The sequence below is a fragment of the Zingiber officinale genome, chromosome 8A, assembly GCF_018446385.1.
Source record: "Zingiber officinale cultivar Zhangliang chromosome 8A, Zo_v1.1, whole genome shotgun sequence".
NCBI lineage: Eukaryota > Viridiplantae > Streptophyta > Magnoliopsida > Zingiberales > Zingiberaceae > Zingiber > Zingiber officinale.
The window spans coordinates 5984352-6010984 of NC_056000.1; the positions used below are offsets into that span (position 1 = coordinate 5984352).

Genomic DNA, 26633 nt, shown 5'->3' on the forward strand with positions numbered 1-26633 from the left:
ATTTAATTTTCTTATATAACCCTAAGTTTAACCAAAAGGAACAATCGAATCATAAATTTGAAAAACAAAAAAAACACAAACTCGAATCACAAATTCGAAACCTAGAATCATATGTCTCTTGTGTTTGGTATTTCAAAAACTATACAAAGAAAACTAGTATGATGCGGAATAGAAATTACTAGTTATACTTTTCTTTGTAAACAACAACCTTTTGATCTTCTACCGTATTTCTCTTCTTATCTCGTACGTCATGTGGACGACGATCTACCAAGACGAGAACCACCCAAGCTTCCTTCTTCTTCTTGTGAGTTTCGGGCACCACAAGAATTCCAAGAATAGATGAGGTTCGGCCACACCACCAAGCTCCAAGAGATGCTAGAAACAAAACCTCTTTTCTGATCTCCTTCTCCAAGCAAAATTCGGCCACCAACAAGCTCCTAGAGAGTTGATGCCACCGACCACCAATGAAGAAGAAAAGGAAGAGAGAAAGAGGATGAGAAGGGTCAACCACCAACCAAAGAAATAGAAGAGAGGAAAACTAGAACATAAGTTATGAGGTGAGACACCTTTGCCCTTTCTTTTATATTCCTTGGTCTTTGTAAATAAGGAAAGTTTTATAAAAACATCCTTATTCTCTTAGCCAATAAAAGGAAAGTTTAATAAAAAATTTCCCTTTCAAACTTAATGTGGCCAACCACCTCTTAATCATCCAAGTAAGGAAAGTTTTAAACAAAAAAAATAAAACTTCCTTATTTGTTTCCGAAAATTTTAAAATTAAAATTTCTCTATTAATTTTTACCTTCATGGTTGGTTATAAAAAGAAATTTTATAAATTAAAATCTCTCTATTAAAACATGTGGATGATTTCCAAAAAGGAAAGTTATCTTTAAAATTAAAATCTTCCTCTCAATCTACAAATAAGGAACGATATCAAATCTTTTCTTAATCTTTTATAGAAACTATAATAGGAAAGATTTAATTTTAAAACTCTCTTTTAAATCATAGGATGATTAAAAAAGGAAAGTTTTATCAAAAAATTAAAATATTCCTTTCACCTACAAATAAGAAAAGATTTCAAACCTTTCTCTTAATCTTTTGTAGAAAGCTATAAAAGGAAATATTTAAATTTTAAACTCTCTTTTAAAACCATGATATTCGCATAAGAAAATTTTTAAAAAATAAAATCCTTTTAATTTTATTGTGGCCGACCACACTTCATCCCATCCAAGCCATATCTTGGTCGGTCCTTGCTTGGGCTCCAAGCTTTGGCTTGGCCGACCACATAAGGATGGGTAATAAGGTGGGTATGGGTGGGTATAATACTTTATAAATAAGAGGCTACGATAGGGACCAAGAGGAGGAATTGATTTTGGTCTCACGATGAAAATAAGCTTCCCGTGTTCGCCCCGAACACTCAACTTAATTTCATCAATAATAATTCATACCACTAAAGAATTATTATTGAACTACCGCACCAATCCCAAATTATATTTTGGGCTCATTCTTATCATAAGATATAGAATGTCCACTAATTAAATGAGTTACTGACAACTCACTTAATTAATATCTAGCTCCAAGAGTAGTACCACTCAACCTTATCGTCATGTCGGACTAAGTCCACTTGCAGGGTTTACATGACAATCCTTATGAGCTCCTCCTGGGGACATCATCAACCTAGATTACTAGGACACAGTTTTCTTCTATAATCAACAACACACACAGTATAAATAATATCATTCCCAACTTATCAGGGCTATTGATTTATCGAACTAAATCGCACCATTTGATAAGTCAAAAAATAAATACTAGATATATGTACTTGTTATTATATCAGGATTAAGAGCACACACTTCTATAATAACAAAGGTCTTGTTCTTTTATGTAGTCAGTACAAAAATAACTTACCTTAATTGGTCTTGCTCAATACACTCAGAGTGTACTGGTGTAATTTTATAGTTAAGATAAATTAATATCAAACTACACTACAACTGTTCCAATGGTTTGTTCCTTTCCATCTTAGTCGTGAGCTACTGTTTATAATTTATAAGGAATTGATAACATGATATTCTGTGTGTGACACTACACACCATATTATCTACAATATAAATTAATTGAACAACTACACTTAGCTTATAAATGTAAACATTTGACCAATGTGATTCTTATTTCTAAATAAATGTTTATACAAAAGCTAGGCTTTTAATATACACTCTAAGAGCATCCACATCAATTACCATAAACTAAACTTTTACCTTAAATTTTACATTTTGCATTAAAAAAGTATTCACATCAGGTACTCTACTCATTCCCTAAATATACATTTTATGAATAGTAGTTCTTTAAATTTAGGAAATGGAATCCATTCCCTAAACATTAAAATACTATTTCTCTCTCCTCCCTTTAATAATAAAAAATTTCTCTTCCCTTCCTATAATAATAAAAAATTTCTCTCTCCTTTATCTCTTTCCTCCATCTAATAATAAAAAATATGAAGGAAAGAGAAAAAATAATAAAAAAACAAATATGTGGTAAATTATAGGGAAACTGATGTATCATGTGGTGAAAAATGGATATCTAAATTTAATAAAGTAGTTCTTTTACTCTAAATTTTAGATTTTGGATAAGGATACTGATGTGGATGCTCTAATAATAGCCGCTCGACCGGGACTCTACTTGGTCCATGGCCAGGTCTCATTGTTGGGCCGAACGAGGCAGTCGCTCGCCAGGACTCCTCCGCTCTGTCGGCCTCTGTAGTTCTTTTATGTGGTGACTGTATAGTAACATATCTTCCCCCTTCAAACTAGTTATGCGGTCTCCCTTGACATCATGCTATTCCGTATTGAACATCGACTGTCTTACGTATCAAGACTTGATCATCCGACCGATCATGGTAATTATCTTCGTTCAATCTTTTGATATTCCTGCAATGATCACTTTGATTTTGAAGCCTGACAGTTGTTAACCTTGTGCCAGGGATGAACCACATTATCCATGCATTAAGGATCATATCATAAAAGGGTGACCAACCTTGCCCTCTCTCATTCAGTTTGTCACGATTCCAAAACACTTCCTTTTCTCCGAAATGGAGCCGAAACACGTGAGATCGACGGCCGAAAAGACTAGCCTCCACCGTTTCGTCATCGAGGCCGACGAGGCGGCCGCCATCGCCCGGGAATGGGGCGTCTCCACTGTGGCAGAGCTCCTCCCTTTGCTGGTTCCTGCGGCCCAGCGGCTGGCCCGGCCGCCCATCTCCAATTATCGTGTGGGGGCTGTCGGATTGGGATCGAGCGGACGGATCTACCTCGGCGTGAACCTGGAGTTCCCGGGCCTTCCGCTCCACCATTCCGTCCACGCTGAGCAGTTCCTGGTGGCTAACGCGGCCTCATGCGGCGAGGCCGCCATCCGCTTCATCGCCGTCTCCGCCGCCCCATGCGGCCACTGCCGCCAATTCCTACAGGAGATCCGCGGCGCGTCGGAGATCCATATCCTCGTCACCTCCGACGCTGACGCCGCTGCTTTCCGCCCGCTTTCCCATTTCCTACCCTGCCCCTTCGGTCCCCTCGACCTCCTCCACAAGGATTTCCCCCTCCTCCTCGAGCCGCACGACAACCACGCCCGACTCCTCCACCCGTTGGCTTCCAGGGAAGCGTCCAAAGGGGTCGGGAGATCGGTGGATGACCGACTGAGGGAGGCCGCGGAGGGGGCGGCGAGGGCCTCCCACGCGCCGTACAGCCGGTGCCTCTCCGGGTTCGCCGTGGCGGACGGCGAGGGGAAGGTGTACGCCGGGTCGTACGCGGAGTCCGCGGCGTACAACCCGAGTCTAGGGCCAGTGCAGGCGGCAATCGTTGCATACGTGGCGGCGAGGGGAGGCACGGGGGAGGAAGGGTGGGATATCGTGGCGGCGGCGCTGGTGGAGAATGAGGCGGCGGCGGTGGCGCACGAAGGGACGGCGAGGGTCTTTCTGGCTGCGGTGGCGCCTCGAGCCCATCTCAGAGTGTACCGTCTCCGGTCTTGATGAACGATGGTGATCAAATCGGACGATCAGATTTCGCGATCAAATTGAGCAGCATTTGCATTCTTCTTCTTTGCTGGTTATCACCACAAAGGTATTTATCCACCACAGCTGTATGGAATCGTATATACGGCTAAGAAATAACTGCTCATTAACTTAGGCCGAAAACACATGTACCCATGATCTTTCCTTCCATATTAATGAATTATTCCTGCCAGAAATCTAGCATTTTATCTTTTTTTTAATCTCTGAAATAAACGTAATTTCAATCAATAAATCTTGAAGTATTGTTCTTTAGAAGCAGAACCAAGTTAGTAAAAACTTAGGATTGTTTTGTAATTTGGACGGAATAATTACGGAATAATTGGTTGTTTTTGTTCTTGGCTCAACTGGAACAAAGTGGCATCCAGGTTGTCTTTCAGAATATTGTCTGGAAGGGTGGCAAGAATTCAGAGGTCTGTTGGACTTCAACAAGCTTCCATTATTTTCTCTAATTGTTCCATGTGAAATTTGAGATTTGATGAAGTTTCTTTGTTTCAGTCACCTGGAAGTTATCATATGCTACTCCTATTCATGCTGATTCTAATTATACTGAAAGAAAATAGCTGGAAATTGCATGATTTTGCTGTCAAAAAGAAACTAACAGTAGTACTTGTATATGAATTCTTTTTAGGTAGAGCTGTTGATGCTTTGCCTTTGTTAGTTTGTTGTACCCGACCTTAGCAAAATCACAATGATAGGAAAGCTTTATTTCTTTATGTTGAAAACACTCACAATCAATCATGTCTTTTTTTTCCCAAAAGGAAAAGGACAATGGACTATGTCTTAACCAACATTCTTTTGTTTATGCATTTTAGTCAAGTTTGGAACTCTTGCTTCCTAGATTAACAGGAATTTTTTTTAAATTAATATTAATTTTACTTTTGTCATTATGCTAAGTCACTTGGGTAATCAAGAGTCCACATTCATCTTTTCCATGTAGCATAGGCCAGTTTCACGTCATCATTCCATTTAAATCAGATTAGTGAAAATTATAATATTTTGTTGTTAGTATCTTTGATTGAATTACTTATTGCTAACAAAAAAAAAAAGAGTCAAATTGAGAGTGTCTAACATGTGGAATGATATCATTATCAACCGGGTCCAATTGCTAAGTCTAAAATACATTAGAATAATTATGTGAAGGCTAAGAGAAGTGGTTTAAAAGAAAGACATTTTTTGCTAGCAAAACAAAGAATTTGTAGTTGATTGTTTATTCAAGCTCTCTTCCTATAAAAGAGTGTTACAATTTGTTATTTGAGTATTTTTTTTTTTAAAATTGAAACTGCTCTCTTAAGTATTGAGAGAGCCAAGAAGCCATATTGACCCTTGACTATTCTAATGTATTGGCATTCCACTATTCCTAAAAATCGATAAGAGAAAGAACTTAATTTTCAATGAAAAGCTGAAAAGGGGGCAGATACCCATCCCTTAAGGGTGTTTCCATTTCCTAAACAATTATCTGGATGACAAAAGAGTTCATCAAAACATGTTTGAGAATATTGATTAAGAGTTTACAGAACATGAACCAGTATTAGATGAGAGTTCTTGAAAGTGTTACTAGCTCATTTGTTTTCGTTTTGAAGCACAAGGTGTGTTTACATATTTTGAAAATTAGTTGCAAAGAGAAGTCAATGATTCTTGAAGACCGATGTGAAGACTTGACAATATAATGAGTTTTAATGTACTGAATTTGTTAATATGAAGACTGACAAGCCACCTGATGATTATTAAAGGTTTGGACAACTAGATTGATTTCATGACGACTTGAGAATGGTATAATGGTGACAATAACTTATACTTTAGTCCCTAGACCGTTCTGAAAGGATAACTTAAGAACGGTATAATGGTGATAAAAGATGAATATGCTCGTCCCTAACATCTCCGTCAATTCATCCTAGGATCAATACGAAGGAAGTAAATTAAAGACGGTTACTAGTGTTTGTAATAATGACTAACACATAAGAAAAGTATTTATCTTGATTTTATCGAGATGAATCCTAAACCTCACGGTACAAGAATTTATTAAAAGTGGTTCTGGATTTATTTTTTTCCCAAATTTTTTATTGCTAGATTACGTGGATGGTTTGTTTTCTGGAATAGTGTGATGATACTGCAAAATATGCTTAGATCAAAAATAATTCGGGTATTGAAATTTTAATCTTAATACATGGCAATATTTCACGGATAGTTTCTGGTTTGTTTATGTTCTCGAATTTAAATTTGTTAAGCAATAAATTTTTTAATCGTCTGAGGAAATAACACTTAATACTTACTGCTCTCTCCTGAGGCCTGCATGCGCTCAATCTGATTTTCATAAGACATCAATCATCATCAATGTTTACTATAATTACAATTCTTTACGTTTAAAAGTCTGGATAAGACACCACAAGCTCCAATGCCAGTGGGATAGCACTACGCTAACAATCTGTGCACTAAATTATATCACGCGGGGTTAATAATTTTAAAAAATACCTTTTAAAATTTTATTGCAGTCAAAATACTCCTTTAACATTTCAAGTTTATTTTTAAACTGCCTCCTTTTCAAACAACTTAATGGTAAATTTAGAAGGGTGAGAAGATAATTCGACAGTGAAATAAGGGGCATTTTCATATTAATAAAATTTTGAAAGCATAGTTAAACGGACAATGTAGTAATTTCCTTACTGTTTAAGCTTGGCAATCTGATTGACTTGGGCACGTATTCCATTGCTTTTTTTTTTTTTTTTTTTGTAGCCAATGATTAGGCTGGCCACAATCATGTTTATTAGTTCTCTCCCTTCTCGCTTTGGATTTAAAAAATTGGAATTTGACTATTGTTGCCAGATTCTGAAGATTCAGCATTATGATGTATGTGCCTATGCAGTTGCTGCTGCAGCTGCAGCTTCTTCAGCCATTTGCGCCACGGGGAGAAGGGTACAGATGAGATTACGATCGCCATACACATTGTCGACACGTCCTGCGATCGATCACCGTGCACATTACAATCAACACCACCTCTTGTTGGTTCAAGCAACCAAGCAAACTAAACCTTGATGATCAGTGATTCTGAGAAATACCTGTAGAAGGCCAGAATTTGGCGCCTCGGAGCCAAGAAGCCGGGAAAGCAGCATACTCCCTTGAGTATGGTTTGTTCCATGTGTCACTCATGAGCAGAGATGGAGGATGAGGAGCACCCTGAGGCTAAACTCGTTAGTCATCGTATTTATTTATTTATTCTTTTTTTACAATAGCAATTAAAAGAGTCAGCAGGCATCCTAAATCAATCTGCGTGAATTTTGTAAAAGAAGTCTCAGAAATAGATCGAAACAGTTTATGCTACTAGTACCATACCTTCAGAACATTAACGTTAATGTCAGCTTTGCCACTCTCAATCTGCGCAATTTCTTCCCTTATAGAGATAAGAGCATCACAGAATCTATCTAATTCTGCCTGCAAGAAACCAAATTTTCTCAGAATGACGGCTTATGGAGGACAATCTGTGGGCAGTGTCCCGATTGTACCTTGCTTTCACTTTCTGTTGGTTCAATCATGAGTGTCCCTGGCACTGGCCAAGACATTGTAGGAGCATGGAATCCATAATCCATTAGGCGTTTAGCAACATCTTCAGGCTCTATGCCAGCACTAATCTGCAGAAAATAAAAAAATCATAGAAACTATTACTTTCAAGAAAGTGCAAAAATACCAATTTTGGTCCTAAGCTCAGATAAAAAAGATCAAGGATTGTGTTAGGCATGGTAAAATTTATTTAAACTTATGAAAATGAATCATAACCCTGCATTTATGTAAGTCTGATGATTGTCTTCTATTGCTCAAAACATGGCTATATGATGATGTGTGAGATAATATGTTCCACGCACCTTGAAAGCCCTCAAATCTACAATGAATTCGTGGGCGACAGTCCCGTTGACTCCACGGAAAAGAATGGGATAATAATTCTGCACAGTACTAGAATCTTTAGGAATCAACAACAATAGAAGCTGAAATTAACCCGATTTTAGAACCATCAAAAATACTTTCGTTCTTTGTTCTCTGGGGTGACAAGCAAAGTTTCAGAAGTAGTTTGCTAGATACGATAGAATGAATAAAAGAAAGTATGATCATTTTTGACACATGAAGACCCTTTTGTTAGGCATCAAAAGGTTCCTCCTGCCTACTAAAAGATTGAATTACCTCTAAACGCTTTGCCATGTAGTTTGCATTTAGTATTGCTATTTTTGAAGCATTTGTCAACCCCGTAGAGCCCATCATGGCAATATATGTATATGAAATTGACAGAATAAGTGCAGAACCCCAAGGTGCTGACGAAATTGTACCAAGAGGCTGGGCATTCTCAGGTGGAGGTATCCCACCAGTGGGTACCTGAAGTTACCAAAAAGAACAAAAAAGTAACAACCAAAAGTAGCCCACGCCATTTAATAGACGAAATTCTCTCAGGACACGATAGAAAGCCCCATGTTTATTGTAAATCAAAAAGACAAAAGAAGCAATAGTGATAATCATAAAAACCACTCGCACAGCTTTCTATTCATAATTCAATATTTGAGCAGGTTTATATAACAAAATTAAAAAAATTAGGCCTGTGATACTCTAATTAGGTCTCTCAAGTAGCAACTCATACTCTGATATGACACTGAAAATAATAGCTTCCAAAATATAAAGCATAACAGGCACAATTGATCAGATGTATGACAAAGATAGAAAAAAGAGAGTAGTACACAAGTGATGAAAGGAACCATAGTGAATCATACTAATGCAGGGAAATAAAATACCAAAATGTAGACTGTAAAAAAGAATGGTCAGCTAGTGAAAGATAATTTGATGTTAAATTATGATAATACCAGAGGTTACATGTATTAGATGCTGCCCTAAGTTCTAAACACACAAAGATTTAGCAAATATGCAGTATCATACCACAGGATGTGATGGCAAGAACGGTGCCAAGTGCTTCTTCACACCAATAGGGCCCATTCCTGGACCACCTCCACCATGTGGAATACAGAATGTCTTGTGCAGGTTAAGGTGACAGACATCTGCTCCAATGAAGCCAGGGCTTGTAAGGCCAACCTGAAATATATGCAAAAGTCAACTCTCCAAGAGGCAACTTCATCCAATCTTCAATACCTAAAACAACTCCGAACTCCAACTCAACATCTGACTGACCAAAAGCCCAGACAGATCATCTACTTATCAAGGATGTTCAAATTTGTAGCTAAGATAAATTTTCCACTTCAATATAGGCAGAACTGTCAAATTTTGTTTGGAAAAATAGTATCGAATAATCAATTAACCATCAGAAAGTATATCTTAAGCAAAACTTGTGTGGCATTAGCAGACTGGAAAATACTAGGCAGGCTATTTCATCGTCCTCCTAACTGATATCAACAATCCTAACTACTTTACCAGGATTCAGCTAATACAACCACCATTCACTTTGCATAGAACAAAAGCCATCAGTTACATTGTTTCAAATACTTTAACAATATGCAATTACTAACCTGTGCATTCATGTTAGCACCATCCATGTAAACTTGCCCTCCATTTTGATGAATAATATTGCATATCTCATCAATGCCTTCTTCATAGACTCCATGAGTTGATGGGTAGGTAACCTGAGGAGACAGGAAGAAGTATTGAAAGTGATAAATCATTCAATAATTCTCTGTTATACCTATTCTGTTCAACAGGGGATATACAATCTAGCATATTTTTTGATTAGGTAATATGTACTTGAAAACATAACCAATCCTTTACATGGTTCATGCTCTAATGTTTATGGCAGTCACCTTGAGGCAAGTTGGTCTTACATCAGTGCTATTGTATGAGATTTGAAAAATAAAATAAAAATGACTACCATATAATTTTACAAACATGTCAATTCAAAGGAAAGCTTGCTCCGGCCACCTTTAAGCAAAAGAAGACATATTGTCATGGAGATAAAATGTTGGAATTAGTGCACCATAATTCTAAGGCAAGAACATCATGCAGTCCAATGATTTCCATCTCACCATAAGAGCAGCCAAATTATCCTTGTGTTCCTCAGCTGCTTTTCTTAATTCCTCAATATTGATGTTGCCTTTGGAATCAGTTCCTACTGCAACAATCTTCATTCCACACATAGCTGCACTGGCAGGATTTGTTCCATGAGCAGAAACAGGAATGATGCAAACATTGCGATGGCTATCTCTTTTTGACTACATTTTTTTTTTTGTCAAAATAGCATCAGGCACACAATTTTCAAATAACAAAAGTTCAATTTCAAAGGCTCATTCTAGATAACTTACTAGATGGTAAGCACGGATAACCATGAGCCCTGCATACTCTCCGGCAGCACCAGCGTTTGGTTGCAATGAGAAAGAATCAAAGCCAGTGACTGTGCACAAAAGTTCACCCAAGTCTTTAAACATTTCCTGATATGAGAATCAAAAAGGTTAGTCAAAATTCCTAATTTCCATGGGTAAGTAGTAAAAAATTTCTTACTTGATATCCTCGGGCCTGATCAGCAGGGACAAATGGGTGAAGATTTGCAAAACTAGGCCAAGTCACTGGCATCATCTCCACAGTAGCATTCAGTTTCATTGTGCAAGATCCAAGAGGAATCATGCTGTGACACAAAGATAGATCTTTGGATTGTAACTTGTGCATGTATCGAAGCAGTTCATGCTCTGTATGGTAGCTGGAGAACAAAAAACAGAAAACAGAAAAAAGAAAAAAGAATGGTAAGTACTTAAGCATGCGAGCATGCTGTTTTTACTAAAAAGAAGCAAAAATCGCATACGAGTTGAAGATTGGGTGTGAAAGGTACGGGCTCTCTCTGACAAGGCCCTTTGGGAGACGACTCTGCACCTCAGGGGCTAGAGACTCTGCAGTGAAGTTGACCTAAGAAAAAAACAATTATATCACTAACAAGAAATTACAACTGCGAGTTTACAGTAGGCCTTACAGGTTTGCCACAAGCAAAAACTTTGAGCAGCTTATCTACATCCTCGAGGGTGGCAGTCTCATCAAAGGCCACAGTTACCTGAAATTCCAGAAAACAATGCATTATAACAGTTCCAAAGCCTGCTGTTTGACTCAACATGTACTACACGTTATAAAGTGAAATTTTCATAAATTCACTCACCGTATTAGAGTCAACAACCCGAATGTTCATTTCATTCTTGGAAGCTTCTTCAGCAATTGCTTTTGCATTGGAACAGTTGACTTTCACAGTATCAAAGAACGGAAGATCTTGAACATTCACGGTCCCAAGCTTTTTGAGCCCCAGTGCAAAGTCACAGGCAAGACCATGGACCCTGTCAGCGATTTCCTTGAGACCTTCAGGACCATGATACAACGCATACATTGTGGCCATATTTGCAAGCAATGCCTAGAAGTTATAATTTCCAATCCGAATAAGAATTTGAACCTTCACTCCAAAAGAAATAAAAAAGAAAAGAAAAGAGAAGCAAATCAACAAACAAATAGAGTTTAGCAAAATTAACACATTTCCTGCACCTGCGCCGTGCAAATGTTGCTGGTGGCCTTGTCTCTCCTAATGTGCTGTTCCCTAGTCTGCATTGCCATGCGTAACGCAGGCTTACCTGTGGAGTCGACACTGACGCCGATGATTCTACCGGGCATCATTCTCTTGTACTCCTGTGATGTCGCCAGAAAAGCGGCGTGCGGACCACCGTAGCCCATGGGCACCCCGAACCTTTGCGCAGATCCAACGACAATATCAGCCCCGAACTCACCCGGTGGCTTCAGAACCGTCAAAGCTAGGAGGTCAGTTGCCATCACGACCTTCACGCCATGGGCGTGAGCGTGCTTGACGAACTCCCCGTAGTCCAAGATCTCACCCTCGGTGCCAGGGTACTGCACAAGAACTCCGCAGACATCGTTTGAGTTGTAATCAAAATCTTTGAGGTCCGCTACGACGACCTTGATGCCGAACCCATCGGCCCTGGTCTTGCAGACGTCGATTGTTTGGGGATGGCAATTAGAGGCAACCAAGAATGTCTTCCTTTTGCCCCTCTGGATGTTATCGCACATGGCCATGGCCTCGGCAGCAGCGGTGCCCTCGTCGAGGAGGGAGGCGTTCGACATGGGCAAGGCGGTGAGGTCGGTGACCATTGTCTGGAAGTTGAGGAGAGACTCGAGACGGCCCTGGGCGATCTCGGCCTGGTAGGGTGTGTATTGAGTGTACCAAGCCGGGTTCTCCATGATATTGCGGAGGATGACGCTGGGGACGAAGGTGCCGTAGTAACCCATCCCGATGAACGACTTGAACACCTTGTTCTTGGCGGCGAGGCGGCTCATGTGAGCGATCATCTCCGATTCGGTGAGGCCAGCGTCGAACTTGTAAAACTTCATGTCTGGAAGGCGTATGGACGCGGGGACAGTTGCGTCGATAAGCTCATCGAGCGACGAGAAGCCGCAGGAAGCAGCCATGGCTGATTGCTCCTGGGGCGTGACGGAGTTGTGACGGCGGGGAAAGGTATCGGAGGGCCGGAGGGCGTCGATCGAGACAAGTCGGATCTGGCCGTTGCGGAGCAGGCAACCGGTGGAAGCGGGTGAACGGAAGAGGGAAGTGGTAAAGCAACTGACCGGAAAGAGGGCGGCGGGCGCCAGGTTGCGATTGGCGGCCGCCGTGATCGCCGAGAACGGAATCGTGCGGGATATTACGCGGCGGATGGCGGCCTGGCTCGCCAGTTTACGAGCGCGCTCCATTGTGCGACCTGCGCAAACACCGAAGCAGATCGCTTCTTTGAAACAAACACCAAAAAAGTAAAATCCTTCTCCTACGCAGACCACCACAAACCACCCTTTTAAAACAGATCTATTCAACTCCGCTCTTACTGTGTCAGAGAGGAGGCGAGGAAAGGGGATCGAAGAGTAATGTAGAGACGACTCTTCCAGCAATCCTCCGGCTCCTCCTCGATCGAGTCGCCGTCGCTCCGCCAAAGTGCTTCAATTACACAGGACACGCTACTTCGGGTTGGTGAGAAGCGATAGATTGAGGTTTGGTGATTGGTTATCCAGATCCAGATCTAGCATTCCATTTTCTTCGTCAAGAGTAGGCGAGGGGGTAGGTGGACACCGATCTCTTGATGGCTACAGGAGAACCAATGGCGATGATGGTGATGTTGGAAGCTGGCGCGGATTGAATTGCGAGCTCGATGCCTGCATTGGCTTTCTCTGTTGTTATCTGCCCGATGCGATAGACGAACGTGTGAGAGAGGTCAGATGCGGCGGATCCCGTCCCGTGGCTGTATCGCTTTAACGAGGGTCGCAAGAAGGGGAAGAAGGGTGCGTGTGAGGCAGGAATTAACCCGGGAAGCGAAGCGGTTCGGGTGGGGATTCGAACCGGAATGCAAGGGCCGTCTACATCGGGTTCGATTGACCCGGGCGACTCGGGGATAATGCATTAATGCAAGGCCAAGTCTCTCTCTTTTTCTCACCAACCGCCCCGCGCATGGAAAGGAATCTTTGGGAATCTTGGAGTCGCTGCGATGTCTCGTTCCAAGGCATTTAAATTCTTTATTTTACGGCTTGATAAAAAGAGTGCAACTGGTGACTGCTGTAGGTCCATTAGTGGATGCCAATTAAACGGTCTTTTAAGTAGGTGGAATATATATATAAAGATTAAAGTTTAAAGATCAAATATAAAAACGAGAAAAATATGGAACATGAGTTAATTCAAAATTAAGTTAAAAAAAAGAAAGTCTTCTTTGATGGTTAACTCGCTAAAAGGATATATACACATTAAATTACGATCAGATTTCGAGTAAAATTCATCATGATCTTTTCTCAATTTACCTTTCCACTTATGTATAATTTGGATTGAACCAAGCAATTAGAAGCCGTTAATCGTCAGTAGTAGATGGATCGTCCACTTGTCAGTGTCATATAATTTATCCAACTATCGATGACCTCTGATTGTTTGGCTTAACTCAAATTATAACCTATATGATTAGATGAATCTAAGAAAATATATATATAGAGAGAGAGGATTGTTATGCTGCGGACTATTTCCTACGGATTGTTACGGACTTGCCATGTCATTTTCTTTTTAATTTTTTAAATATAACTTTTTCTTTTTTTTTCTCTTCATTCTCGTCGAAATAATTGGTTCCCGCTGCTCACTGTGCTCACCGCGCCTCCTCGCGTGCCCGCCACCCTCCCTGCCACTAGCCATCTGCCCACCGCCGGCGACCTCCGGCCGCCTGGACCCACCCACACTATAGCCCAAGGGTGAACCCGTCGGGGATCGCGGCCGGACTTCGGATGCTATTGCGACTGGACACGATCATACCAAATTTCGACGAGATCGCGGCCGGATTTCGACGCGATCGTGGCCGGAATCTGGCGCGATCACATCCAGAATCCGGCCGCGATCCCGCCGGATTCCGGTCGCGATCGCTCCAAATTTCGGACGCGATCACGACGGGAATCCGACGGGATCGCGGCCGGATTCCGACGCGTCAGGAGGCAGTGGTCAAGCGGCCGACGGACTGGCGGGTGGCCAGCGGCGACAAGGCGCGGACTTCGTTACAGCGAGAAGAAGAAAAAAAAAATTAAGAAAGAGAATATTTAATTTAAAAAATAAAATAATATGACATGGCAGTTGGTCCATAACAATCCGCAGGATAGAGTCCGTAGTATAAAACTGTATATGTGTATATATATATATATATATCAATTTTGTTTAATTATTAGTATAAATAATAATTTTATTTAAAAATATTTAACCTAGACCAAAATTATTACAAGTTTAGTAATTTTGATAAAAAAACATACTATATTAATATTAAACAAATTTGATCTAAGTTAAATAAAATTTTTTATTACACTATGATCATGTTTAAAAACATTGACAAACGAACTACCAGTGAATAGGTATAGAAATCATCTTAGTCGCCAATCACTTAGTGAAACGAGAATTGGTGGAGAGATTTGTTGGAACCTGGATAGAAGAAGATGAAAGAAAAAGAGTTATAATGACATTTAGGAGTTTAGGAGTTCCCTGGTGTAACCACTCGGACGCTCAAGTTAGTTGTCAATGGAGGTGGATGAAGAAGAATGAAAAGGAGATGTTTAGGATTTTGGATACATGTATTCGCGTACCTAAGCCCATAAGGTCGGGCTACCTTTTATAGAGCGATGATTGTTTCCTATGTTCTTCATGTGTCTTCAGATCCATACGATTATTATTTATTTCCTGAAATAGTCTGAAATCCAAAGATTCGCACAATCATTATCTACTTCTTGTAATAGTCTAAAATTCTGAGATCCGCACGATCATTATCTACTTTGTGAAATAGTCTAAAATCATGAGATCTGCATGGAGATTGCTTAAAGACTAACGATCCGAGATCAGGAATGCCATGAAGTTGAGATGTCGTCAAGTCAGGGGTAGCTTGGGGATGAACAACCCTAGTGTTAGAATGTATACTAAAAGCCTAGCTTTTGGTATAAAACATTTATCTAGAAATAAGAATTACATTGGTCAAATGTCTACATTTGTGATAAATGTAGTTGTTCAATTAATTTATATTGTAGATAACATGGTGTGTGGTGTCACACACAGAAGATCATGTTATCAGTACCTTATAAATTATAAACAGTAGCTCACGACCATGATGGAAAGGAACAAACCATTGGAAGGTCGTAGTGTAATTAGGTGTTAGTTTATCTTAACTATATAATTACACTAGTACACTAAGAGTGTATTGAGTAGGACCTTTAGAGGTCGTTTCTTATACTGACTTTATAAAGGAACAAAGACCTCAGTTATTATGGAAGTGTGTGCTCTTAATCCTAATATAATAACAAGCACATATATTTGATATTTATTTCTTTAATTTATCAATGGGTGAGATTTAGTTTGATGAATAAATAAGTCCGATAAGTTGGGAAATGATATCACTTATAGTGTGTGTTGTTGATTATAGAAGGAAACTGTGTCCTAGTAATCTAGGTTGAGAATATCCCCAAGAGGAGCTCATAAGGATTGTCATGTTAAACCCTGCAGGTGGACTTAGTCCGACATGACGATGAAGTTGAGTGGTACTACTCTTGGAGCTAGATATTAATTAAGTGAGTTGTCAGTAACTTACTTAATTAGTGGACATTTGTTATCTTAAACACAGGGAGACTAACACACTCATGATAAGAAGGAGCCCAAAATGTAATTTGGGATTGGTGCGGTAGTTCAATAATAGTTCTCTAGTGGAATGAATTATTATTGATAAAATTAAGTTGTGTGTTCGGGGCGAGCACGGGATGCTTAATTTTATCGGGAGACCAAAATCAATTCCTCCTCTCGGTCCCTATCGTAGCCTTTAGTATATAGAGATTTATACCCACCGCATACCCACCTTCTTACCCATCCAATGGGGTCGGCCAAGCTAGCTTGGAACCCAAGCTAGGGCCGGCCAAGACCAAGTGGATGAGCCATGTAGGTGGCCGGCCAAAGCTTGGGTCCCAAGCTTAGGTGGCCGACCACTAGAATATTAAAAAGGATTTTTATTAAAATTATTTCTTATGTGGATATCATGATTTTAAAAGAGAGTTTAAAAATTAAAAATTTCCTTTTATAGCTTTCTACAAAAGATTAAGAGAAGAGATTAATCTCTTTTCTTATTTGTAGTTTAAAAGGATGGTTTTAATTTTTGGTAAAAACTTTCCTTATTTGTAAATCATCTACATGTTTAAAAGAGAGTTTAAAATTTGAAAATTTTCCTTATTTGTTGATTAAAGGAGGATTTTAAATTTTAAGAAAACTTTCCTTTTTAACCATGTTCATGATTTAAAAGAGAGTTTAAAATTAAATATTCTCTTTTATAAGTTTCTACAAAAGATTAAGAAAAGATTTGATATATTTCCTTATTTGTAGATTAAAAGAGATTTTAATTTATAGAGATAACTTTCTTTTTATCCACATGTTTAAAAGAAAAATTTTAATTTATTAAATTTCCTTTTTATAAACCAATCATGAAGGGATAAAAATTATTAGAGAAATTTTTATAAATTTCCGGAAGCAAATAAAGAAGTTTTAATTGGTGTTTAAAATTTTATTTGCTTGGAGATTTTATTTGTTATGGCCGGCCATTGTAATTTGAAAAGAGAAAATTGTTTTAATTAAATAAATTTTCCTTTTCAATGGAAAAAGAATTAAGGAAGTTTTTATTAAATTTTCTTTATTTGCCAAGACCAAGGATTATAAAAGAGGGGATAGAGGAGGCTTCAAAGCTAAGGACTCTATTCTATTTTTCTTCCTCTTTTCCTTGGTGTGGTGGCCGACCCTTCCCTTTCTCTTCTCTCCTCTTGTTGTGGCCGAAATCTATCATCTCTTGGAGCTTGGAGGATGTGGCCGGATCAAGGAAGGAGAAGAAGGAGAGAAAGCATGCATCCCTTGGAGCTTGGTTGGTGGAAAATTCTTCATCCTTTGGAAGTTCTTGTGCTTGGCCGAAACTTGAAGGAAGAAGGAAGAAGGTGCCTAGGTGGTTCTCATCTCAGAAGATCGTTGCCCACACAACGTCCGAGGTTAGAAGAGGAATACGGTAGAAGATCAAGAGGTTTTTCTAAAAGGTATAACTAGTAATTTTTCTTTCCGCATCATACTAGTTATTTTTAGAAATAATACTAAATACAAGAGGCATACGATTCTAGTGTTTCGAATTTATTTTCGATATAGTGTTCTTTTGTTTTTCTTTTCCTTGTGATTTGATTGTTCTTTTCGGTTGACCTAAAGTTATTTTAGGAAATTAAATATTATCTTTCCTTAAAAGGTTTTGTCTAGTCGGTGGTGGTTGCTCCCATATCCAAGAAGGTCATGTGTCTCGCCACTTCAGTACTGGGAACCAATTTTGGAAATTAATATTTAATGGAATTAAATAACATAGGTGATTTGGATCAAACGTGTTAAGTTCCGCAGGAGATCCAAGTCAAAACCTAAAAGAACAAATAGATTAAGTTTTGGATCAAACGTGTTAAGTTCCGCAGGCGATCCAAAATTTAATTTAAAAGAACACATGGTAGCTAGGAAAAGGTTCAGACCTTTGTACAAAATTTTTGTACAGTGGAACCATTAGGTTTTCCGAGTAGCAACCAACAAATGGTATCAGAGCTAGGGTTTTGCCTCTGTGTATTTGGTATTAGTTTAATTATGCACATGTCATACATAATTTAGGCAGGATAATAGTAGGATGTGCTAACTTTGTGGATGCAGGATCCAACTATTATGACTTATAGTTATTATGTGTGTGATTGGAGCCTTGTACATGTCAAGGGCATTTATTGTGTGTGCATGATTGTATTATAAAATACAGCAGGAGCTGTATTTAGTTTTATTAGGATTTTATTTTTTGATCTAGTTTACATGTACATTCCTTCGAGGAATATAGGATCGAAAAATGTAAAATTCTATTTATGTCGCGGATCGAATCTTGCAAGGCGTGGAACCTTTTTGAGGACCGGACGCGCAGCAGAACAAGGAGCAAGATGGATGCGACAACTAGACCCGGTGGCGGTGGCCAAAGATGGCAGCAGCTAGGGTTGGCGACTCACGGAGGACAGCAATAGATAAAAGCCATAATAGTTGAAAATTAGTTTTTCTATTTATTGCTTTTTATGCTGTATTGTGTGTGCTTGTTAGTATGCATGTTAGGTAGACTTGCATAGTCAAAATTCCTCACTTTAAATAACTAAGTGGGAGAGAGATTTATTTTAAATAAATTCCACGGTCTCCATTACTGGTTTATAAGTGATGTAACAAGTTTGCACGTTGGCTCTGAGTGCCTTCCTCCAAATCGGATGAGCTTGTTTGTAGATCACTAGATTAAACTTCCATTTTGGATGATTATAGGAAGTTAATTAAGAGCGTGTGATCTTCCCCATCAGAAGGGGTATAATCTTATTAATGGACTTAGTGTCAAGTAATGGTATACACTTAGGCACGTCTAATAGTATCCTCCCCATCGGAGTCACTGCTATTATTTGTGTGACCGAAGAAAACCAACTATTAATTTGTCAAATAAATAGGTTGACAAGATAATAAAATTAAAAACCCCTCTTACGAATGTTTGATTTTGTATACGTCCACACTATCGTGGCATACAAAATTTACGGTGTTTGAGGTAATTTTATTTGTCATAAAGATTTATTGACAAGGTAATTAATGGCTAAACCCCTCCTCTTACAAATGTTTAATCTTGTATACGTCCACACTATCGTGGCATGCAAAATTCACGGTGTTTGAGGTGTTGGTGAATTTAAATAATATTGTTTGAGGAATCAATGTTATTTTAAATTGAAAAAGTTTTGACCAAATATTTGATCAAAGACAGATCAACTATTAATTTTATTCGTCATAAAGTAAAGTTGACGAGATAATAAAATTAATGAATAAAATCTCCTCTTCGATTTTGTATACGTTCACACTATCGTGGCATACAAAATTCATGGGGATTTTAAGGAGTTGATCTTGACCAAATATTTTTGTGATTCTTAGGATTTAAAATGTTTGTCAATCCCCTAGTAGTCATACTATAGAAAAGACTTAGTAGTCCCAATTGTAATGATTGGAAATAGGACTTGGACATTAAGGTAGACTGTCTTCTTAGAATTAAGAACAATATAGGTGTATTTAATTCATTAGTTGAAACATGTTTAGTGGTGTTATCTATCAGAACCTGGAGTGTAGATACAGATGCTATTAATCATGTTCGCAATTCATTGCAGGGTTCCAGGAAACCCGGCAACTAAATGAAAATTAAAACACCGTCCACATGGGCACTACTGTAAAAATGGTAGTTGTTGCAGTGGGAGATGTTTATCTTTTGATAAGAATAAAACATAGATTTTTGAGTAATTATCTTTACGCACCAAGTTTAGAAAGAACTAGTTTTCAGTTTCTAAACTATTCAAAGAACTTGATATTCTGTCTCTTTTAATAACAAAGTTGTTATTAAGAAAAAGAGGGAAGTTATCTGTTCTGGTACGTTGGTTGACAATTTATAAATCCAATAACTCTTATGATGCAACAAATGAAAATTAGTAACACATCTTCTAACTTTAAGATAAAGTAACATTCGAAAATGAACCAATTATATCTTTGGCATCTAAGGCTAGGTTATATTAACTTGAGTAGGATTCATTGGTAGCTGATGAACTTTTGGGTTCATTAGTAGTGGAAATCTTTCCAACCTGCGAGTCTTACTTGGAAGGAAAAATAACTAAGAAGCTTTTAAGTCTAAGGGGTATGGAGTCAAAGATATGTTGAAATTGATTCATTCTGATTTATGTGATCCTATGACTATCCAGACAAGAGGTAGTATTGAATATTTCGTCTATTTTATAGACAACTATTCAAGATACAATTAAATTTACTTAATACACCGCAAGACTAAGTACTTTGATTAGTTCAAAGAGTACAAGGCTGATGCGGAGAAATGTTAAAGTAAAAGTCACTATGGTAAGATCGTAGTGGCAAGTACCTCTTGGGAGAATTTAGGAGTCACTTATCAGAAGTAGGGATTCAATCCCAACTAACTGCACCTGGTACACCCCAACAGAATGGTGTAGAAAAAGGAAGGTATAGGACTCTTATGGAAATAAGTAGATTGATGAGTTATTTAGAATATTACCAAAATCATTTTAAGGATATACTCTGGAAACGGAAGTGTATATAGTACATTCCAAAGACAGAACTCTCTACTCATATAGAATTGCTGAATAGGCGTAAGCCTATTTCGAAGCATATTCGGATTCGGGTAGTCCAGCACATATGCAGAAGAGAGACAATGATAAGTTGGACAGGAATTCACTTGTTTGTGGGTTATCCTAGAGAAATGAAAGTATGTTTATAGTCTTAAAAATTAGAAGGTCATTGTTGGCATCAATGACCGATTTTTAGAAAAGGACTATGTAATAAACCATGTGCCCATAAGAAAATTTGTTCTTAAGGAAATAATAAAAGACATGTCTAATATAGTACCAACTGTACAAGATGAGATACCACAAGGAAACTGCAACACGTATCACAAATGATACACAATTGCAGAAAGTGTTTTGTCGTAGTGGGAGGGTTGTTAGGCAACCTAAAAGGATTCATGTTTTGGGAGAGGTTTTGGACTCAATCCCTAGAGGACATGAACCTGATCTCCGGACATATGACGAAACACTCCAAGATAAAGATGCAATATCTTGGCAAAGAGTAATGAATAACAGAATTAGAATATATATATTCTAATAAAATCTGGAAGCTTGTAGAAACACCAAATGGTGTAAAAGTCTTTGGGTATAAAAAGGTCTATAATAGGAAAAGAGGGATAGACAGGAAGGTAGAAACTTTCAAAAGCAAGGCTAGATGAAAAAGGAAACTTTTTCACTGGTAGTCATGCTTAAGTCTATCCGGATTCTTTTATCTATTTGGCAAAAGGATGTCAAGACAGCATTCCTTAATGGAAGTCTTGAAGAAAGTATCCATATAAAGCAACCAGAAGGGTTCATTGTAAAGGGCTAAGAACATCTTGTGTGCAAGCTCAATCAGTCTATGGACTGAGGCAAAGCTTCAAGGTCTTAGAACATCCAGTTTATCAAAGTAATCCAAACCTATGGATTTATTGAGTAAACGGATAAGTCTTGTGTATACAAAAGGTGTGATGGAAACGTGGTGGTGTTTCTTGTACTATACGTAGATAACATTTTTGGTAGTTGGAAACAATATCAAAATGTTGTCAAAAGTAAGGGTATGGTTGTCCAAATAATTCGATATAAAGGACTTGGGAGAATGTATATATTTTTGAGATCAAAGTAATAAGGGATCGCAAGAAAAAAAAAATTATATATATATATATATATATATATATATATATATAACTTATCCCAAGCTTAATACATCGGAAAAATCCTTGCTCGTTTTTAGCATGCAAAACTCCTAGAAAGATTTCTTACCTTTTAAGCATGGAGTGTCTTTATCTAAAGAGATGTCTCCGATGACATCAAAGGAGATTGAGGACATGTAGGCAGTTCTTTATGCTTCGACAGTTAGACAACCTAATGTATGCTATGCACGAGATCAGAAATCTGTTTTGCCAAGGGCATAGTTAGCAGATATCAAAGTAACCCTAGACAAGGACATTGGACTGCAGTAAAGCATATATTAAAAGTACCTTAGAGGCACTAGAGATTATATGCTAGCTTACAAGGCAGTTAATTTGGTTCCTGTAGGTTGCACGGATTTTGACTTCTAATCGGATAGGGACAATAATAAGTCGACCTCGGGGTTTTGTGTTTACTTTAGGAGGAAAAGTCATAACTATGGAAGAGTGATAAGCATAGGTGTTTTTCTGGACTCCACCATAGAAGTGTTGGTGCGGGAAGCATCCGACGATCGAACCTAAGTTTTGATAATGGCAAAGGATTCAAAGTTAAGGTTTATGGTGATCTAACATATTGAATAAGTGTTTCAGGAAAGTCCTAACTGCGGTTAGGCAAAAGGAAAATCCTAAGGGGTGGTAACCTTAGGTCCTAAGGGGCGGTAACCCTAGGTGAGGGAAAACCCTAAGGGGCGGCAACCTTAGGTCCTAGGGGGCGGTAACCCTAGGTGAAGGAAAACCCTAAGGGGCGGAAACCTTAGGTCCTAGGGGGTGGCAACCTTAGGTCCTAGGGGGCGGTAACCCTAGGTGAAGGAAAACCTTAAGGGGCGGAAACCTTAGGTCCTAGGGGGTGGCAACCCTAGGTGGAGAAAAACCCTAGAGGGCGGTAACCATAGATCCTAGGGGGTGGTAACCCTAGGCGGAAAGTCCAGTTGGTCTGGAGGACCGAACTGGCATCAGGTAATCTCTCCTGAGGGGAGTAGGTGAGGACGCGTTCCCCGTAGAGGGAACAGTAGGCGTCGGGTCGACCTAGGGTTTCCGGTTGGAAATCCGAAGTCAGACTCGGACAGTCCGAAGACTGTCAATTCTTCTTTACTATGATTTATCAAATTCTAACACTGTCTTGCAGGGTATTTGCTCGGACTAACCTTGTTTTGCAGGAGAGGAACCTGCTGGAAAAAGGTGGTCCGGGCGCCCGGGATGGATCCGAGCGCCCGGAGGTCCAGGCGCCCGGAACAGGTCCGGGCGCCCGGGACCAAGTTTTATCCCTGCCGCGACTTCGCCACGTGGAGCATCCTGGTTGGTTGGCCACGTCACACTCCAGGCGCCCGGAAGGGATCCAGGCGCCCAGAATGTCATATAAAAAGAGGGTCGAGGGAGCAGCTAAAGAATAACAACAAATTCTAAGCTTTCTTCTATGAAGTGCTGCTAATGAGACGACCTTGAAGTGCTACTACTTGACGTCGACGACCCGAAACTCAGACTCTTCGATCTTTTGTTGTCGGTATCAGTTTACTTATTGCATTAATTGTAATTCAAATTGTAATCTTTCCGATATTATAGTTGTTGCCCGCCGAAAGTGGTCAAGGACCGCGGGCCTTCGAGTAGGAGTCGTCATAGGCTCCGAACGAAGTAAAACATCTGCGTCGTTCTGTGCTTGCTTTACTTTTTCCGCTGCGTTACTTAATTTTACGATTCCGATATTTCGAAAAACGAAATAGCCACGAGCGCTATTTACCCCCCCCCCCCTCTAGCGCTTTTGATCCATCAATTGGTATCCGAGTGGGGTCATTTTGAATCGGTGCAACCACCATTCAAAATACTTTTCGTGGTATTTTCAGATTTTTCGGAGTCGATTAGAATTTAGCTTCATAGCTAGATTCTAATTTTTTTTCGAATCGGCTTTCTACTCGGAGTTGATGCAACACCACCCGAGTTCGTGATCCATTTTCTTCCTTCCACACTACTAAGCCAGGACCAAGTCCTGGAACATTTTTTTTTCAGTTGTTTTCTTTTTTAGGTTGATCTGAAATGACCCTTCAAGAAGGCTACAGTACAGCCCGCCCTCCGCTATTCACCGGAGACGACTTCGGGTACTGGAAGGGTCGGATGGAGGCATATCTCCAGACTCACTTTGAAGTCTGGATGATTGTCAAAACCGGACTCCAACTACCAACTGATAACGCCGGCAAACCACTACCATACGAGGATTGGGACGCATCTCTGATTAAAAAGGTGGAAGCTAATGCCAAGGCAACCTGCACCCTCCAGTGCGGCCTATCAAAAGAAGAACTCAACCGCGTCGGCCCCTTCAACAGTGCCAAAGAGTTGTGGGAGAAGCTCATTGAACTTCACGAAGGGACATCCGACACCAAAGTAAGTAAAAGAGACTTAATTTTCAATAAATTATTTAACATCAAATTGCAGGAAGGTGAATCAGCTGCCCAACTCCATGCTCGGATTCAAGATCTGCTCAATGGTCTTCATGCAATTGGACAGAAGGTAGACAATCGGGGCATCATAAGGTACTCTTTAAATGCTTGTTCAAGGAACTCCTTGTGGGCATCCATGGTAGATGCCTACAAGGTCTCCAAGGACTTGTCTACCATTAAGTTAGATGAAATTTTTGCAGAATTTGAACTTCACGAACATACTAATGCACGCCCGACCGAGAAAGGGTTGGCTTTGGTTGCAGGAACAGGGAGAACGCGCGAATCAAAAATCAAGCGCAGAACCGAACCTGAGTCAAAAGAAGAAACAGAATCGGAAGACGACGATGGACTTACAACCGAAATAGTCAACTTGGTAAAGAAGCTCTGCAAAAAGAAGGGCTTCAACAAAAAGGATGTCAGAAAGGCCATTCAGTCTAAAGAAGCTCAACCAAGCTCGAAGGTTAAATTCGAAGTGACCTGCTACGGGTGCAATCAGAAAGGGTACATCAAGGCTAACTGCCCGAACCAGAAGGATCCAAAGAAACCAAAGAGAAAGAAGGCATTGAAGGCAACATGGGACGAGTCTTCCTCCAAGGAATCCGACGACGAAGAACTAGAGCAGACTAACTTTCTCGCATTGATAGCCCGGGACTACACCAACGAATCCGGAAGCGAGGACGAATCGGAAGCCGAGTCCGAGAGAAGCCACGGATCCGCATCCATTTCCGAAGGGCCAAACCCCTCTGTAAGTCAAAATAGGTTATATTGCATAATTAATTATTTAATGCATAAAGTAGCTAAGTCCAAAATTCGAATCAAGTCGCTTCTAAAGGAGATAACACTCCTTAAAGAGGCGACTAATAACGAATCCTTGACTGATCCAGTTCAGACTGGAACCTCAACTCAAGTTCAAAAACTTGAGGAAGAGAATTCCAACCTGAAAAGTCAAGTCAAGGATTTGAAGACAACCGTAGAACGATTTTCCTTGGGATCCAAGAATCTTAACTTGATTCTTGGAACACAAAGGGCAATCTACAATCGAACTGGACTAGGATACAAAACGAAAAACAAATATAGGTCATACCTATCTCTCATACAAAGAACAAATAGAAAAATGATCCAAGCATGGGTTGCTAAGTCCAACCTGATCAATCAAGTTGGACTTGGACAGTATTGGGTCCCTAAGGATCAAATACATTACCTCAATAGACCTTATCGAGGCTATGATCCAGGGGGAGCTAAAACAATAAAAATTCATAATTAATTATTAAAATTCAAAATTCAAATTTGAAATTAATTATTATTCAAAATTCAAATTCAAAATTAATTATTAAACTTAAAATTCAAAATTCAAATTCGAAATTAATTAATTATTAAAATTCAAAATTCAAATTCGAAATTAATTATTAAACTTAAAATTCAAAATTATTAAAATTCGAAATTAATTATTAAACTTAATTCAAAATTCGAAATTACTTATTAAAATTCAAAATTCGAAATTCGAAATTAATTATTCAAAATTCGAAATCAATTATTAAAACTCAATTTAAAAAATTCGAAATTAATTCAAAAATCCAAAAATCAAAATAGAAGGAGGGTCCAGAATAGCTGGCAACTCCGAAATCTATTTACCCGACTGAGTAACCGAACTTAATCTACCCGAAATGGGTAAACAAGAGTAAATTACCCGACAGGGTAAGTAAGGATAGATTAAAAGGGTTAGATTTAACTTGAAACACAGTACTGGTGAAGTTTTTTGGATGATAGTACGTTGGGGAAGCTTGGACATCGCATGTTTAGGAAGATATGGCTTCGACCTGGTGCATTTGGCCAAGTGGAATTAACCGAAGCTACCCTTAAATGGATCCTAACTAGTTAGACCAAGGTTCAGTATTAAGTTCAATGGGTAGGACTATTTGGAAAACCTCAAAGGCATGGTTACTTTAATGAGCTCCTTGTGACTCACCCTAGCCCAGAAGTTTATTCAAAGAACGCTTACTTATTGAACCCAAAGCTAAACCCAAATCTAACATAAAGTTAAACTAAACCCTAAAAATTGAACTAATTCATCTCACAAAATGATAGGATCCCCTGATTGAAAACATACATCAGGTGAGATGACTAAGCAAATTAAAATTTAAATATTTTTCCAAATTAATGAACTTAATTATTTTTCAAATTTAAGTAACTTAGAAATTTATTCTTAAAATTAAAAAAAAACTCGAACAAAACAGGGGTCAAAAACCAGGGACGGGCGCCCCCGGTATACGGACCCGGGGCGCCCGC

At 39.1% G+C, this 26633-nt stretch overlaps 2 protein-coding genes across 2 annotated transcripts; one reads left to right on the plus strand and one right to left on the minus strand.

Moving 5' to 3' along the window:
- Positions 1-2986: 2986 nt before the first annotated feature.
- Positions 2987-4335, plus strand: LOC122011414 (cytidine deaminase 1-like). The gene has a single exon (XM_042567805.1). The coding sequence runs from the start codon at positions 3083-3085 to the stop codon at positions 4013-4015; it is 933 nt and encodes a 310-aa protein (XP_042423739.1). The 5' UTR covers positions 2987-3082; the 3' UTR covers positions 4016-4335.
- A 2309-nt stretch (positions 4336-6644) lies between these two features.
- Positions 6645-13279, minus strand: LOC122012119 (glycine dehydrogenase (decarboxylating), mitochondrial-like). Its single transcript, XM_042568570.1, has 16 exons — positions 12893-13279; positions 11549-12771; positions 11175-11420; positions 10995-11072; positions 10830-10930; positions 10532-10727; positions 10336-10461; positions 10060-10245; positions 9550-9663; positions 8966-9118; positions 8225-8413; positions 7912-7989; positions 7555-7680; positions 7385-7483; positions 7111-7228; positions 6645-7010 (listed from the first exon to the last, which is right to left on the minus strand). The coding sequence occupies exons 2-16, from the start codon at positions 12761-12763 to the stop codon at positions 6910-6912; spliced, it is 3126 nt and encodes a 1041-aa protein (XP_042424504.1). The 5' UTR covers positions 12764-12771; positions 12893-13279; the 3' UTR covers positions 6645-6909.
- Positions 13280-26633: the final 13354 nt, after the last annotated feature.

What these genes read in the sequence shown, in the direction of transcription:
- LOC122011414 (XM_042567805.1), top strand. Translation starts at nt 3,083, where the DNA reads ATGGAGCCGAAACACGTGAGATCGACGGCCGAAAAGACTAGCCTCCAC.
- LOC122012119 (XM_042568570.1), bottom strand. Translation starts at nt 12,763, where the DNA reads ATGGAGCGCGCTCGTAAACTGGCGAGCCAGGCCGCCATCCGCCGCGTA. An exon ending in ATCAGGCCCGAGGATATCAA is followed by an intron (nt 10,462 to 10,531) that starts GTAAGAAATTTT and finishes TTCTCATATCAG; the next exon opens with GAAATGTTTAAAGACTTGGG. An exon ending in ATAATTTGGCTGCTCTTATG is followed by an intron (nt 9,664 to 10,059) that starts GTGAGATGGAAA and finishes CTGTCTCCTCAG; the next exon opens with GTTACCTACCCATCAACTCA.